Source organism: Nansenia antarctica, assembly GCF_963989245.1.
Source record: "Nansenia antarctica genome assembly, chromosome: 13".
NCBI classification, from domain to species: domain Eukaryota; kingdom Metazoa; phylum Chordata; class Actinopteri; order Argentiniformes; family Microstomatidae; genus Nansenia; species Nansenia antarctica.
In genome coordinates, this window is record NC_137683.1 from 26,272,267 (window position 1) to 26,284,881 (window position 12,615).

General features: G+C 48.0%; 1 protein-coding gene across 1 annotated transcript in view; it reads left to right on the top strand.

Moving 5' to 3' along the window:
• Positions 1-558: 558 nt before the first annotated feature.
• sorcs2 (sortilin-related VPS10 domain containing receptor 2) overlaps positions 559-12,615 on the top strand; it is a gene marked incomplete at both ends in the record, with an annotated part of 248,143 nt that continues 236,086 nt past the window's right edge. The window contains 1 exon segment of the mRNA XM_080544142.1: positions 559-912. Within this exon segment, the coding sequence (XP_080400268.1) occupies positions 559-912 (354 nt within the window).

The window sequence follows — 12,615 nt, forward strand, 5'->3', positions numbered from 1 at the left end:
AAATTCTATGCCGACATAAGTCCTCATTCAACCATGTCTGTCCTACACAATGATTTCATGTCTCATCTTCCTGCGTCTTTGTCCTCTCCTGAATAAGATGAACAATACTCATCGGAGACGGGGTGTGGTCCACAAGAGGTGAACTGAAAGTCACGCTTATGTAATAGCCCAACACCGAGCGCCTGGAGTCAAAAGGCGTGCCTAGTATTAACTAAATAGCAGTTTAATGAGAGAAGATATATCGTACTGGTAAGGGTATACATTTAAATACGTTAGAGCTATATCAGAACATGCCTGAAAATCCGAACCGTATGGCACATTGCGCGCTTGCGTCGCCAGATGGCACCAGTGACCACCAATGTCCACAGCGTTCAGAGTTGGCACAGACACACACACACCACGTTGTGTTTCCAATCCAGTGTCTACCCCTCGCTCCAGTTCCCCTCCCTCCCTCCCCTATCCCACCCTTTCTCTCCGCTTACAGTAGGAGCTATCTATCTATCTTCCACTCGCATCGCAGTCTCTCTGTGTCAGTCTATCCGCGATAAGAGCGCTAGAATGGCGCGCAGCATCGTAGAAGGAACCGTTTGTGGTGTTGCGCACCTGTACGGGTACGTGGTGATCATCGCCTCGGTCCTGCTGTCACTGACGGTGGGACCCGTGCGATGTGACAGCATCGGGGTTTTAAACCGGAGTGGCGGGGATCGTAGACCTACGCTCGGCATGGGCGACGGAGTGGCTTTGCGTCCAGGCTTTGGTGATAGTGACGGGTATTCTTCATCGCGCTTCAGGAGAGGAGCGCCCCTGTCCCAGGAGGAGAGAGAAGTGTCCCTGCTCAGCAGCTCGTTCGTGCTCAAAGGGGACGCCTCTCACAACCAGGCGATGGTCCACTGGACCGGGGAGAACAGCAGCGTAAGTAGCGCCCCCCCCCCCGTCCCACTCTGTCTGTGGCGATGGATGTATATAATCCAGCAGTCACCATGACAGTCCGTGTCAATCGGCGCAAGTTACTCTCTAGGGCAGGGCGATAGCCCTACTGTACATGTCATATGCGTGAAATGTTCACCTCCCCCCAAAAAAGACGCATAGTTCTCAGGCTCTGTTGGGGTTACACCAATTTTGGTGTAAGGCATTAGAGATGCGCATGTAATTTAGGTACATACCGGCCATAGGCTATTAACAAAAGGATAGGCATATGATATGGAATATCCATCGGGTGTTTTAAAATGACTTTCTCATTGTGTGCCACCCCCCGCGCGGCTGATGAGCGAGCATGATTGTATAGCGCTAAAGATTAGATTAGATTATATTCAACTTTATTGTCATCGCAGCAGTACAATAGAACTGTAAATGAAATGCAGTTTAGCATCCAACCAGAAGTGAAAATAGTGACATACAAAAAAACAATGCACCTGTCTGTCTTTAGTTGTTTGCGTGGCTGCAGCACCATGATGCCAGGCTCTTTGGTGACAGAGGCTCTTTGGTGACAGAGGAGGCGCACTGGCAAAACTGGTTTGAGTGCCACAAGGTGTTGCTTTTTTTTTCTCTCTGACATTGTCATACGAGAGAACTGATGAAATGTTAATGTATAAGACGTGGCATTATTCCCATGTGGTTTAGGTTTACACTTGAGTTTGGCAGGCCAGCTGTCATTGCAACTGGACGTTGTGCCACCCCCCCCCCCCCCCCCTGCCCCCCGCCCGATGTCAGACCAGTACAGAACGATGTAAACAACAGGGGCTTTGTGACCAGCCTGCATACCCTGTGACATTCGGTGTCTTGTGGGGACATCACTTGCAGCCGGTGCTTTTGTCACTAGGCCAAACATACACAGCACCTCTGTGCTCTGTCATATCAGAAACTATCAAAGAAAACTGAGACATCACATTCCTCATAGTAACATGTCTACTCAGACGGACAGTTTTCCTACAGCCATAATCAATCACAGCCATAATCAATCATAATCAGGCCATAGGTAGGCCTACGCTTTAAAATGAGCGTATTAAAACAGCATTCATATTTTGGCAACAAAATAGGCCTATAGGTGACAATTAATAACAAATCATGATTGTTCATCCTGTACTACTCAATTTATAGGCTGATTTCAACCACCGTCAGTTGAGGCAATAGTGAACAGCCCGCCTGCCACTCAATCTCAGCCAGCCTAGGGCGCAGTGTTTGACTTGTACTCAATTAACTGAGCGTCACCTTATTTTGAAAGGTGCAGGTACGGAGTTCACCCTTATATAACACTGCCTAATAAAAGAAGACAAATGCTGCCATTCAATTTCTCTAGCCCTGACATTTACGACCGGCGCATAGATTGATAGGCATGAAAATTGAATCTCCCTGCCTCCCCCCTGTTTCACCCTTCATGATTTGCCAGAATGTTCTGTAGGGGAGGTAGAAAAACATTGGGGCTTTTTGGGGAAATCATAGTACAATCATCGTCAGGATAGTCGTGTTCAAGCTGGGTGTTTCCATGAGTGTAATATATGCCATTTAGCTGACGCTTTTTATCCAAACGACTTACATTGCAGTGAGTGAGTAAATCTTTCAGTAGATATGGTCCCAGTGGGAACCGAACCCACGACCTAAGCGCTGTTAGCGCCATGTTCTAACCAACTGAGCCACAGAGGACCGTGAGACGTAGCATGGTGTAGCATGGTTGTTCTTGTGGTACAACAGCAATGTGAGTGGATAGAGAATTCTCCCTCTCCCCCCCCCCTTCTCCCTCTGTCTCTGTGTCTTTAAAGTGATTTAAGCCCTGATGGAAAGCTTGAACGCTCACTCCTTTCCTTTGTGCCTGGGCTGTGTTGTCATTACGACCAGCTGTGCGGATGCCCTACTCACTTACGTCAGTGAAATAAAGAGCACTGGTTTACCTGAGAAGTCTTGATTGGCTCGAGTGTACCTCAGAGTGGAAACCACTCTTCTCTGGACGTACAGGTGCACTTGTGGAGGGAATGTAAGAGCGATAGTTTGGCTGAAGTGTGTATTATCTTCCTATCTTCCTCTATCTCGGTCTCTCTCTGCCTCGCTCTCTTTCCCTCTCTCTCACTCTCATTCTCTCTATCTATCTATCTATCTATCTATCTCTATCTCTCTCTCTATCTATCTATCTATCTATCTATCTATCTATCTATCTATCTATCTATCTATCATTCTATCATTCTGTCTGTCTGTCTGTCTGTCTGTCTGACTGTCTGAGTGTGTGTGTGTGTGTGTGTGCGTGTGTGTGTGCATGTGTGCGTGCGTGTAACTGCTGGAGGTGTGTTGGTGGAGGTCTACGAGCCTGAGTGCCCCCCCCCCTGTCCGTCCGTCTCTACCCTGGTGGAGGTCTTAGGGGGGCTGTGCTGAGAACAGTGAATGATGCCAGTGTTTGATGAGGAAGTGGTGGGAGTACAACATCCTGTTTAGAGAGAGTGGTGGGCTGCTTTGTCAGATGGAGCACAGCACCAGAGTGTATGTGTGTGTGTGCATGTGGGTGCGTGTGTATGTGTGCATGTGTGTGTGTGTGTGTGTGTGTTTCTATGGGATGGTAGAGTACTGGGGGATATACAGAGGAAGCAGGCCATGCCGTTTCCTCACACCTGACTGAATATGAGAGAAGGATGAAGGGAGGTTACGTGTTGAGAGAGGGAGAGACGCAGAAGAGAGAGAGAGGAGTGAGCGGAAAGGGGAGACAGAGCTCAAGGGGTAGAGAGAGTGGGAGGGAGAGAAAGCTGTCAATCGTCTTTGAATCGCTCCGCTAGCTATGGCTGCCTGCCGTCCTATACCGTATGTTGTGTATGTTAATTCACTCAAGCGCTCTCCCACGTTTTCAGTAAGTAATCTGTATAATAATGTGATACGGTATAATCCTATATAAACGTCCTGGGTTTATTATAACCCGGTGATGGATCCTGACTGTTGCCGTCGAGGTAGCGACGTTCAAGGAAAACGTTTGGCAGGGCAGAAGCACTCGGGGTACGCCCTCCTCATTAAGTTAACGAGGCCAGGTTCACACACAGTGTTGTAAAAGTCAGGAGGCCTTGGCTGACCTTTTTTCTGTAATCAGACGAGGGGTGCGGACGTGTTGAACCACACGCTCTGAAGGAACTGGTCATATTCCCTTACACGTTGGGGGGTGAACTGTCATTGATTCTCTAACCCTTCCCTGTTGTCAGTTTTCCGGAAGACATTCTGGGAACGGGTACCGAGACCCCATAACTTGATATGCCAGCTTTCTGGGTAGGGCCGCTTTGACTACTGAAAGAACTCTCTTTGTGCTGCCCTCTCTTTCTTTCTCTCTCTCTCTCTCTCTCTCTCTCTCTCTGTCTCTCTTTCTCCTGCATTCTTATCCTTGCCTCTCTCTCCATCTCTCTCTCTTTCTCTCTCTCTCCCCCTCTTTCTCTCTCTCTCTCTCTGTCTCTCTTTCTCCTGCATTCTTATCCTTGCCTCTCTCTCCATCTCTCTCTCTTTCTCTCTCTCTCTCTCTCTCTGTCTGTCTCTCTTTCTCTTGCATTCTTATCCTTGCCTCTCTCTCCATCTCTCTCTCTTTCTCTCTCTCTCCCCCTCTCTCTCTCTCTCTCTCTCTCTGTCTCTCTTTCTCTTGCATTCTTATCCTTGCCTCTCTCTCCATCTCTCTCTCTCTCTCTCTCTCTGTCTCTCTTTCTCTTGCATTCTTATCCTTGCCTCTCTCTCTCTCTCTCTCTCTCTCTCTTTCTTCTGGGAGTCTCAGAGGGAGGCTCAGAGATGTCGTGTTTTCTCTCTATTTTTGAAAGGCTGTCTATGGTGAAGAACAAGGTCTCTTATCAGCTTGTGTGTGTGTGTGTGTGTGTGTGTGTGTGTATCTGTGTTTAGATACAGTGTTTAGCTTAGCATGTAATCATCCACCTATCTGACAGCAGATATGTGAGAGTGAGGACGGGGAGTGAAGAGAATAGACAAGGAGAAAAGAACGGGGATGATGTAATTGTAAGACTTATAAAAGGACTGAGAGAGAGAGAGAGAGATGCTGTGACTGAACAATAGTGTACACACCCCATCATTTGTGTCCTCCCTGAAGAGAATGTCGTGTAAACACACATCCTGTGTGCTTGGTATGTTTTCTACCGCCTGTGTAGTTCTGGGCACTCTCTAATGCCGTGTGTGCGTGTGTGTGTGTGTGTGTGTGTGTGTAGTTGCGTGTGTGTGTGTGTGTGTGTGTGCGTGTGTGTGTGTGTTGGTGGCTGTGCCCCGGCCTGCTCTGCAGTAGCCCCATGTGATTAATGAGAGGCACATGGGCCGCTGACACTCCAAAGGCTGGCCGACTGCGCTCTGGCCCCACAGGGGAATCATGGGTAATTTCTGCCACTTCCTGGTCTAAGCGTTCTCTTGGGAGGAGTTGGAGCTGGTGTTGATCCGTGCAGGAGGAGGAGTTAAGGCCACACATGATGTCGTAACCCATCGAAACCACTATTCCCGTTCTTGTAACAGTCACTGCTGCAGTCCTGGACACATCTTGGGTGGCAAACTTACTGACCTTGTGCCCCCCCCTGGCAACAGAACTCAAAGAACTCTCTCTGTTGTTATTGTGCTTTCATCATCATCATCATCATCATCATCATCATCATCATCATCATCATTGTCATCCTGTTAGTGTCAACCTTTTTCTGTGTCTGAGTTTAAGACACAGTTTCACTATAGCACATCCCATTACCGAGACATTGGATGAGGTCACCGACTTACCCCCCCCTCATCTGTCACCCACCGACGGTTACCGTGCCGACGCCAGCATCTACTGGGGGAAGCAGACGTCAAGTCGTAGCAAACAGTAGCCCTGCAATTTCAGTTGCTCCAATCGAGACTCGACTTTATTCTTGCGACCTCCGACTCGCCAACACTTTTGAATGTTTGAACTACACCTTAACTGTCCCTCTTGAAACCTCCCCATCCCCCTGTTCAGTTTCTCTACTGTACATTAACAAAAAACAAAAACAAAACATCCTTCTTCTAGCATTATGACTGCCAAATCACCTTTGGCCCGAGCAGAGATTACTTTCTCTTGCAATGACTGACGGATAGATGATTCACTTACTTACTTACTTACTTATATACAAATGTATTCGTTGTGTGGCCTAGGGTGGTCCAGTGGACTAGCACCGCGGTCTACATTGCACACTTATAATATGCCCATGTTGGCATGGGTTCGAGTCCGACCCATGCCCTGCTGACATGCCCTCTCTCCCTACTCCTTACTTTCCGGTCTTCACTATATTTGTCCAATAACATGAAAAATATTGAAAAATATGAGTGGGACTGACTCCCACTCTCTCGAGAAAATGAATAAATATGTATTTGTTGTAAGCTGGATAAAGGCGTCTGCTAAATGCCAAAAATGTAAAATGTAAAAAATATGAACGTCTCCTCAAATACCTGAAGTAAACCAGCTACGCTATCGAAAAAAGCTAGCAATTCATTCAATGAGGGTATTTGAGCGTGAGGAGTGAGTCTTACCATCTCAACTCTGTTACACGGCCTGACAGACGTCGGCCCGACATTGCAAGCATCATTTCAGCCAATCATGTCAAAGGATTATCCCCCGCAGCATAACACATAATATAAACATGATATTCTGTGAATTTAGATTGAGAATTTAAAAGGACTCTAAGAACAACATCATGTTTTATAATAAGGTGCCCACATTTGCATACATAACACGTCCCCCCCCCCCCCCCCCCCCTTCCTATAGATCTCCTAGTTCACTGCCTTAATGCCCAGAGCATTAAGCACGTTCACGCTTCGCATATTAAACAGTTGACAGTAAACAGTTCATTTGCCTGCTACTCTTCTACACTACAAATTGTTTGCACATGTGAAGAGAGTCCTTTAGACCGTATATCTTGTCTCTCTCTCTATCCATCCTCTTCATGTCAAGCTAAGCGGTTCTGTTCTCAACCAGACGGTAAGTCACACCAGATCTGTAAGTCTCGCAGCTGTTCCATGGATGTGAATCACACAGGGGCGTCCCGGAGACAGGGGGGCGACTGTTGCCGGGGGGGCATGAGGTCAGTAAGTTTGCCACCCAAGATGTTCGTCCAGGCGCGTCTAAGAGTCTTCTAAGTGTTTTTTCCCCCCCTCAATGAGGTCATCTGCACTAGAGCCTTGTGTCGCTTCCAACCATCAGAATGTCAGATTTAATCAAAAATCATTCGGTCCTTTCAGAGCATCACACCACCTATCCATGACCTTACGTAAGGAGACCTCCGAACGTCCTTTAAGATGTCATATCGTTAGCCTCATAGCGTAATTGCCTAAGTCATGCTTCACTTGTGGTCAGCCGGGCCATCTTTGTATGTAGTGTCAAAAATGCCAAAGAGATGACTTGGGCAGATAGTGATTTCGGAATGTAACAAGCATTCTGATAGGCTGATGGCATAGGCAATAATGCACAGTGAATCAGCAGTGTTAGGAGAGTAGAGTTAGGCAGATACGTATCTCAATTTGGCCAAAATATGACTTAGGCAGTTATGCTATGAGGCTAACAATATGTTACATTTTAAAATGTATTTAACCTTTATTTAACCAGAAAGTCCCTTGAGATTAAAATCTATTTTTCGAGGGAGACCTGGCCAAGAAAGCACACCAGTACAGATACAAGTTACAACATTGGCAAATAAAAACATAATAAATAACAGACGAGAGATAACAGATAAATATTATCAATGGATAATGGGAAGCTACGAACACTCACCTGTTCAAACATGATTTGAATGACACACCTACGTAAGCAGTACTCAAGTTGTAAAAGAAAATATGGGGGGATGGTGGATTTTATAATAGGGGGACAATTTTAGCATCCCCACAGCGTCAGTGACTTCAGTGTCAGTGACTTCAGTCTCAGTGACTTGGTAAAAAATGTCATTGCATGTGTGCGTGCCCCCTCGCCCACAGTTTATTACTCAATATGTGCAAAACTAAATGTTGAAATAGCAGTAATACCACGTTCATTGATAAAATGACATAAGGGATGGAAAGGGGGGATGGCAGTTTTAGAAGGGGGATGATTTTGACTGTTTTTATCCCCCCTCAACTCGAGTGCTGTACGTAAGTAAGATGTATTCGATGTGCACGACTTAAGAGTGCACAGCGGCTAGATAGATCTGGCATGGTGCGGCTACAGCGTGCGACACCCAGAAGGTACTGTATCACTCAGAGGTTCTGTATCACTCAGAGGCTGCACCGACGAACCCACGGGAAGGCATCCAGACGGGAAGCTTCTGTCGCTGAGACGAGGTCTAATTAAGCAATAAGTGATGCCTGGAGTTACCATGGGCCATAAATTGTGGCGTTTAGATGTTGTTGTTTCTTACAGATCGTCTGGAGGGGGCTGGCAGTGGGGGGGGGGGAGGTGGGGGTGGTGTCCTGGGGTGCAGTTTGTCATCTCGCCGGCTGCTACTGAGTGGGAGAAATTCCCCTCTGTCACACAAGCACACACACACACACACACACACACGCATGCATGCACACACACACACACACACACACACACACACACACACACACACACAAACTCTCTCTCTCCCTTTCTCTCTCTCTAACACTCTCTGCTCTCTCTCTGTTTCTTTCTCTCACACATTAACACATCCTCAGCTTTGGGGTGGTAGAAACTATTCAGAACAAAATAAACGGTTGTAGGGATTTGTGTGTTTGGGACGGGACCGCTAGGGGGGTGGGTGAAGGGGGGGGGGGTTTGTCTCCCGGCAACGTGCAAAACAACCATTCGGCAAGCTTGGCACAATGGACAATAATGTTTTCCGTCTGCGGGTTTTTAACATACAGCTGTGAGGTGATTAGTTGTGTCACCACCACCATCATTACTTTTATGCCTAGAAACTTCGTCATGTTGTTGTTTATGGTCTCTTCCTGCTCCTGCGTCGTCTTGGTGACGTGGTGAAAGTTCCGTTGCCCTGGTAACGTGGCTGGAATCCTGCAGGGGTCTTCATGCGCCACATTCCAATGCCTGGCACCTCTTTTCGAGAGACCTGCATATTTCATACAGAGGAGAGGAAGGCTATTTATAGACCATTCACTCACACTATACTCCTTTCACCTTTAGACGAGCTTGGGATTTGGACCCTGTGTGTGTGTGTGTGTGTGTGTGTGTGTGTGTGTGTGTGTGCGCCTGTGTATGTGTGTGTATATGTGTGTGTGCCTGTGTGCATGCGTGTGTGTATGTGTGTGTGTGTGTGTGTGTATGCATGTGCATGTGTGTGTGTGTGTCTGCTGCTGGTTTGGTGCCATAGTGAGAAATATGCTAAGTGGTGTGTACTGTTATAGAGATAGATACCTTCCTATTCTGTCTAGGGGGTTCCCTTCTCCGTCACAGTAAGAGACTGGATACTAGCCTGTCACTCTGTACCTGTCTGTCCCACTGCTGTAGAAGCTACTTCATGATGTCTCACATGCCCTTGACCAGACCCTTTAGCATTTTATAACCTCCATTATGTGGTAGCCTATATATCTTGTCTCCTGTCAGTATCGTTGTCAAATTCCATGCAAACGCCCCTTTCTGTTAATTGGTCAATCTTTTGTGCCATTTCAGTGGTCACAGTGTTAGTGTGTTAGTTAGCCAGTCCTGTCTCCTCAGGCCTCCAGCCCCAGATGGCCTCACTGTCAACGGACTGGGAGTCAGACTAGGATCAGCAGCCAAGACCATAACTCTCCCTCTCTCTCTACCCCCAAAACCACGGTTCAAGCACGGTTCTGCCACCCAAGTTTCTCCCAGAAGTGATGCGCTCAGCCGCTCTGCCAAAGCTCACACATACTCACACACACGCGCAGATGGGGGATTTGCATAGCGTTGACGGATGACCGCTTGCCAGTGATAATAATCCTTCCTTGGAAACGGTGAGCGTTTGTGACTCACGTTCATAGCAATTAGCGCACCCATGTATCAGAGAATAATGGAGAGAGAGAGAGAGAGAGAATAATGAAGAAAGGAAAAAGAGAGAGAGAGAGAGAGAACAAAAACAAGCGCAGAGGTCCCTTTCATCTAAACTTCATGTTCCTCGGGAGGTTCGGCAAACACTAGCGCGCTGTCAAAAATAGACGCTTCTGTGTCTGACACGAAAAAGACGCACAGCTGATGCTATGATCTCACACGCAATAATAACGCGCAATCCTCGAGCGGGCTTCGGAGAGTTTGTTCTATGGAATGACCCCCCCCCCCCGCTAACTGTTGCCGGATTAGACGAACATGTGTTGTGAGGTGACCCAGAGAAAAGACGGACAGTGTGGTAACAAATTGATTGACACAAAATTATTGTTTTGTAGCGCTGCTTGTCAAAACAATCGGTGTTGGCTCAATTCAGACATTCTACAGCAGCAGTTATCCAAGGAAATCCACAATGATAGTTTTCTCCACACTGGTGACACTGTACATCTGCTATATGAAAAGACGCAGCCCATGATATTGTTTTATATGTTACAGTGGGAAAAATGTGGGAAAACGGTTTATGTTGGTATTTCCGGGGACATGGCAGCATAAAACGTCGACTTGGTACATGCTGGCATCATCTGGTCTAACCCTAACCCTCACCCTAACCCTCACACTAGCACCTAACCCTCACCCTAACCCTCACATTAGCACCTAACCCTCACCCTAACCCTCACCCTAGCATCTAACCCTAATCCTTGCACCCTAGCACCTAACCCTAACCCTAGCACCTAACCCTAACCCTAGTTTTCCCACATGTACCGTATTCCCACATGTACCGTAACGTATACATACTGAATATAGAATAAGGGCATGATCTATACTGTGTATTTCAGCATAATATTCCCCGTCCACCGCTTTCGCACTCAAACACATTAGCTCAGCGATTCCACCAAAGTGTCCCGTCCCCGACAGCCCCGGGGACGGAAAAGAGAGAGATGATTTGATCCCTGAGTCTCTGCCCGCGGGCCTCTGCTTGTTTGTTATTGCAATTGGAACTTTGTTTTTCGGAGGGAGAGAGGGATTGAGACAGGGAGGGAGGGAGTGATCGTGTGAAGCCTCCTCGGGATAACGCGAGGGTGAAACGGGAGCGGTGCATCATTCAGGTAATGAGATTCTCTACTCCGGTTAAATCTGAAGCCGCCTGCGTCAGGGGAAGGACAGACAAAAACACTCTCTTGTCCTGTCTTGGCTCAGTCTCTCCACTCTCCCTCTCTCTCCCTCTCCCTCTCTCTCTCTCTTTCTTTATATCTCCCTCCCTCTCCCTCGTCCTCTCTCTCTCCCTCTCCCTCCCTCTCCCTCTTCCTCTCTCTCCCTCTCCCTCTCTCTCTTTCTTTATCTCTCCCTCTCCCTCTCCCTCTTCCTCTCTCTCTCCCTCTCCCTCTCCCTCCTTCCCTCCCTCTCCCCTCCCTCTCCCTCCCTCCCTCTCCCCTCCCACTCTCTCTCTCTCCCTCTCCCCCTCTCCCTCTCTCTCCCTCTCTCTCTCCCTCTCCCCCTCTCCCTCTCTCTCTCTCTCTCTCTCTCTCTCTCTCTCTCTCTCACAAACTCCCTTCCGCTGCCTCTTTCATTTCTCATTTCTCGTTTACTCTTTTTTTCCTCTTCCTCCCTGTCTGTCTCCCCTGGCGTGTATCTGGACAGGCTGTTTGTATGCAAATGTGTTGCCCAGTGTTTCCCTGGGAGAGCAGGGGGAGAGCAGGGGAGTACCCAGTGGAGTGTCACGGCATGCGGAGGTGAGCGCCGGCTCCCAGCGCGGCAGGGGAGGGCCGGGGGAGAGTCAGGGGAGAGAGCTTGTTTGTTCGTTTTTTTGGTTCTGTAGTCAACAGCAGGCCCAACTGGTTCTTCCTTCTTTGTTTAATCCCTCGTATAATTTTGGGACGTTCCCCCGTGAACCTCCGAGAGGCTAAGCAGACAGCAGACACACGTAACTGCAGATAAATGTAATTGCATCAACTAAATCGATCTGCCTTATGGGAACGTAAGGCCGTGGCCCCGCTTTCTTTGACAGTTACATAACAAGACAGTGTGTGTGTGTGTGTGTGTGTGTGTGTGTGTGTGTGTGTGTGTGTGTGTGTGTGTGCGTGTGCATGCGTGTGTGTGTTTCCTCGTGTTTGTTTCTGCCAGTGGCCCATGGAAATAGGACATTCCATCTGGTCTGTTATTGGCCTGTAAAACTATTCCCCCCTTTTGCTTTTATACTTCGGTCCCCGTCTGCCCCCCAACTAATCTCATTCCCAGGCACTTCCGCCCCAAATGCCTGGAAGGTCTGGTGGATGGTGGACCGAGGCGTTCAGATTGGCCTTCGTTTTACAGCACAAGGCCGGGGGAATCTCCCGGCCGCATAGCCATTGGCCATTGGCTTAATCGGCTTAAATCGTCCAACCAATCGTCTCTCTCACAGCACCTCCCCTCAGTGCTTGCACACACATGTGTCTGTGAGCCACGCTTTGTGTGATTTGCTGAAATCCACGAATGAGTATGTAAATGCGTGTAAATTCACTCCCACTATGGCCAGGTTTGAGTCGTAGTGATTCCAGGCTTATATGTATGTATGTGTATATATATATATAACCTGGGGGGGAGGTTAGCCTCTCACAGACCTACTCCCCAACCCTTCTCTTGTTCTCTGCCCTTCTCTGTTACGTCTGTCATAACCC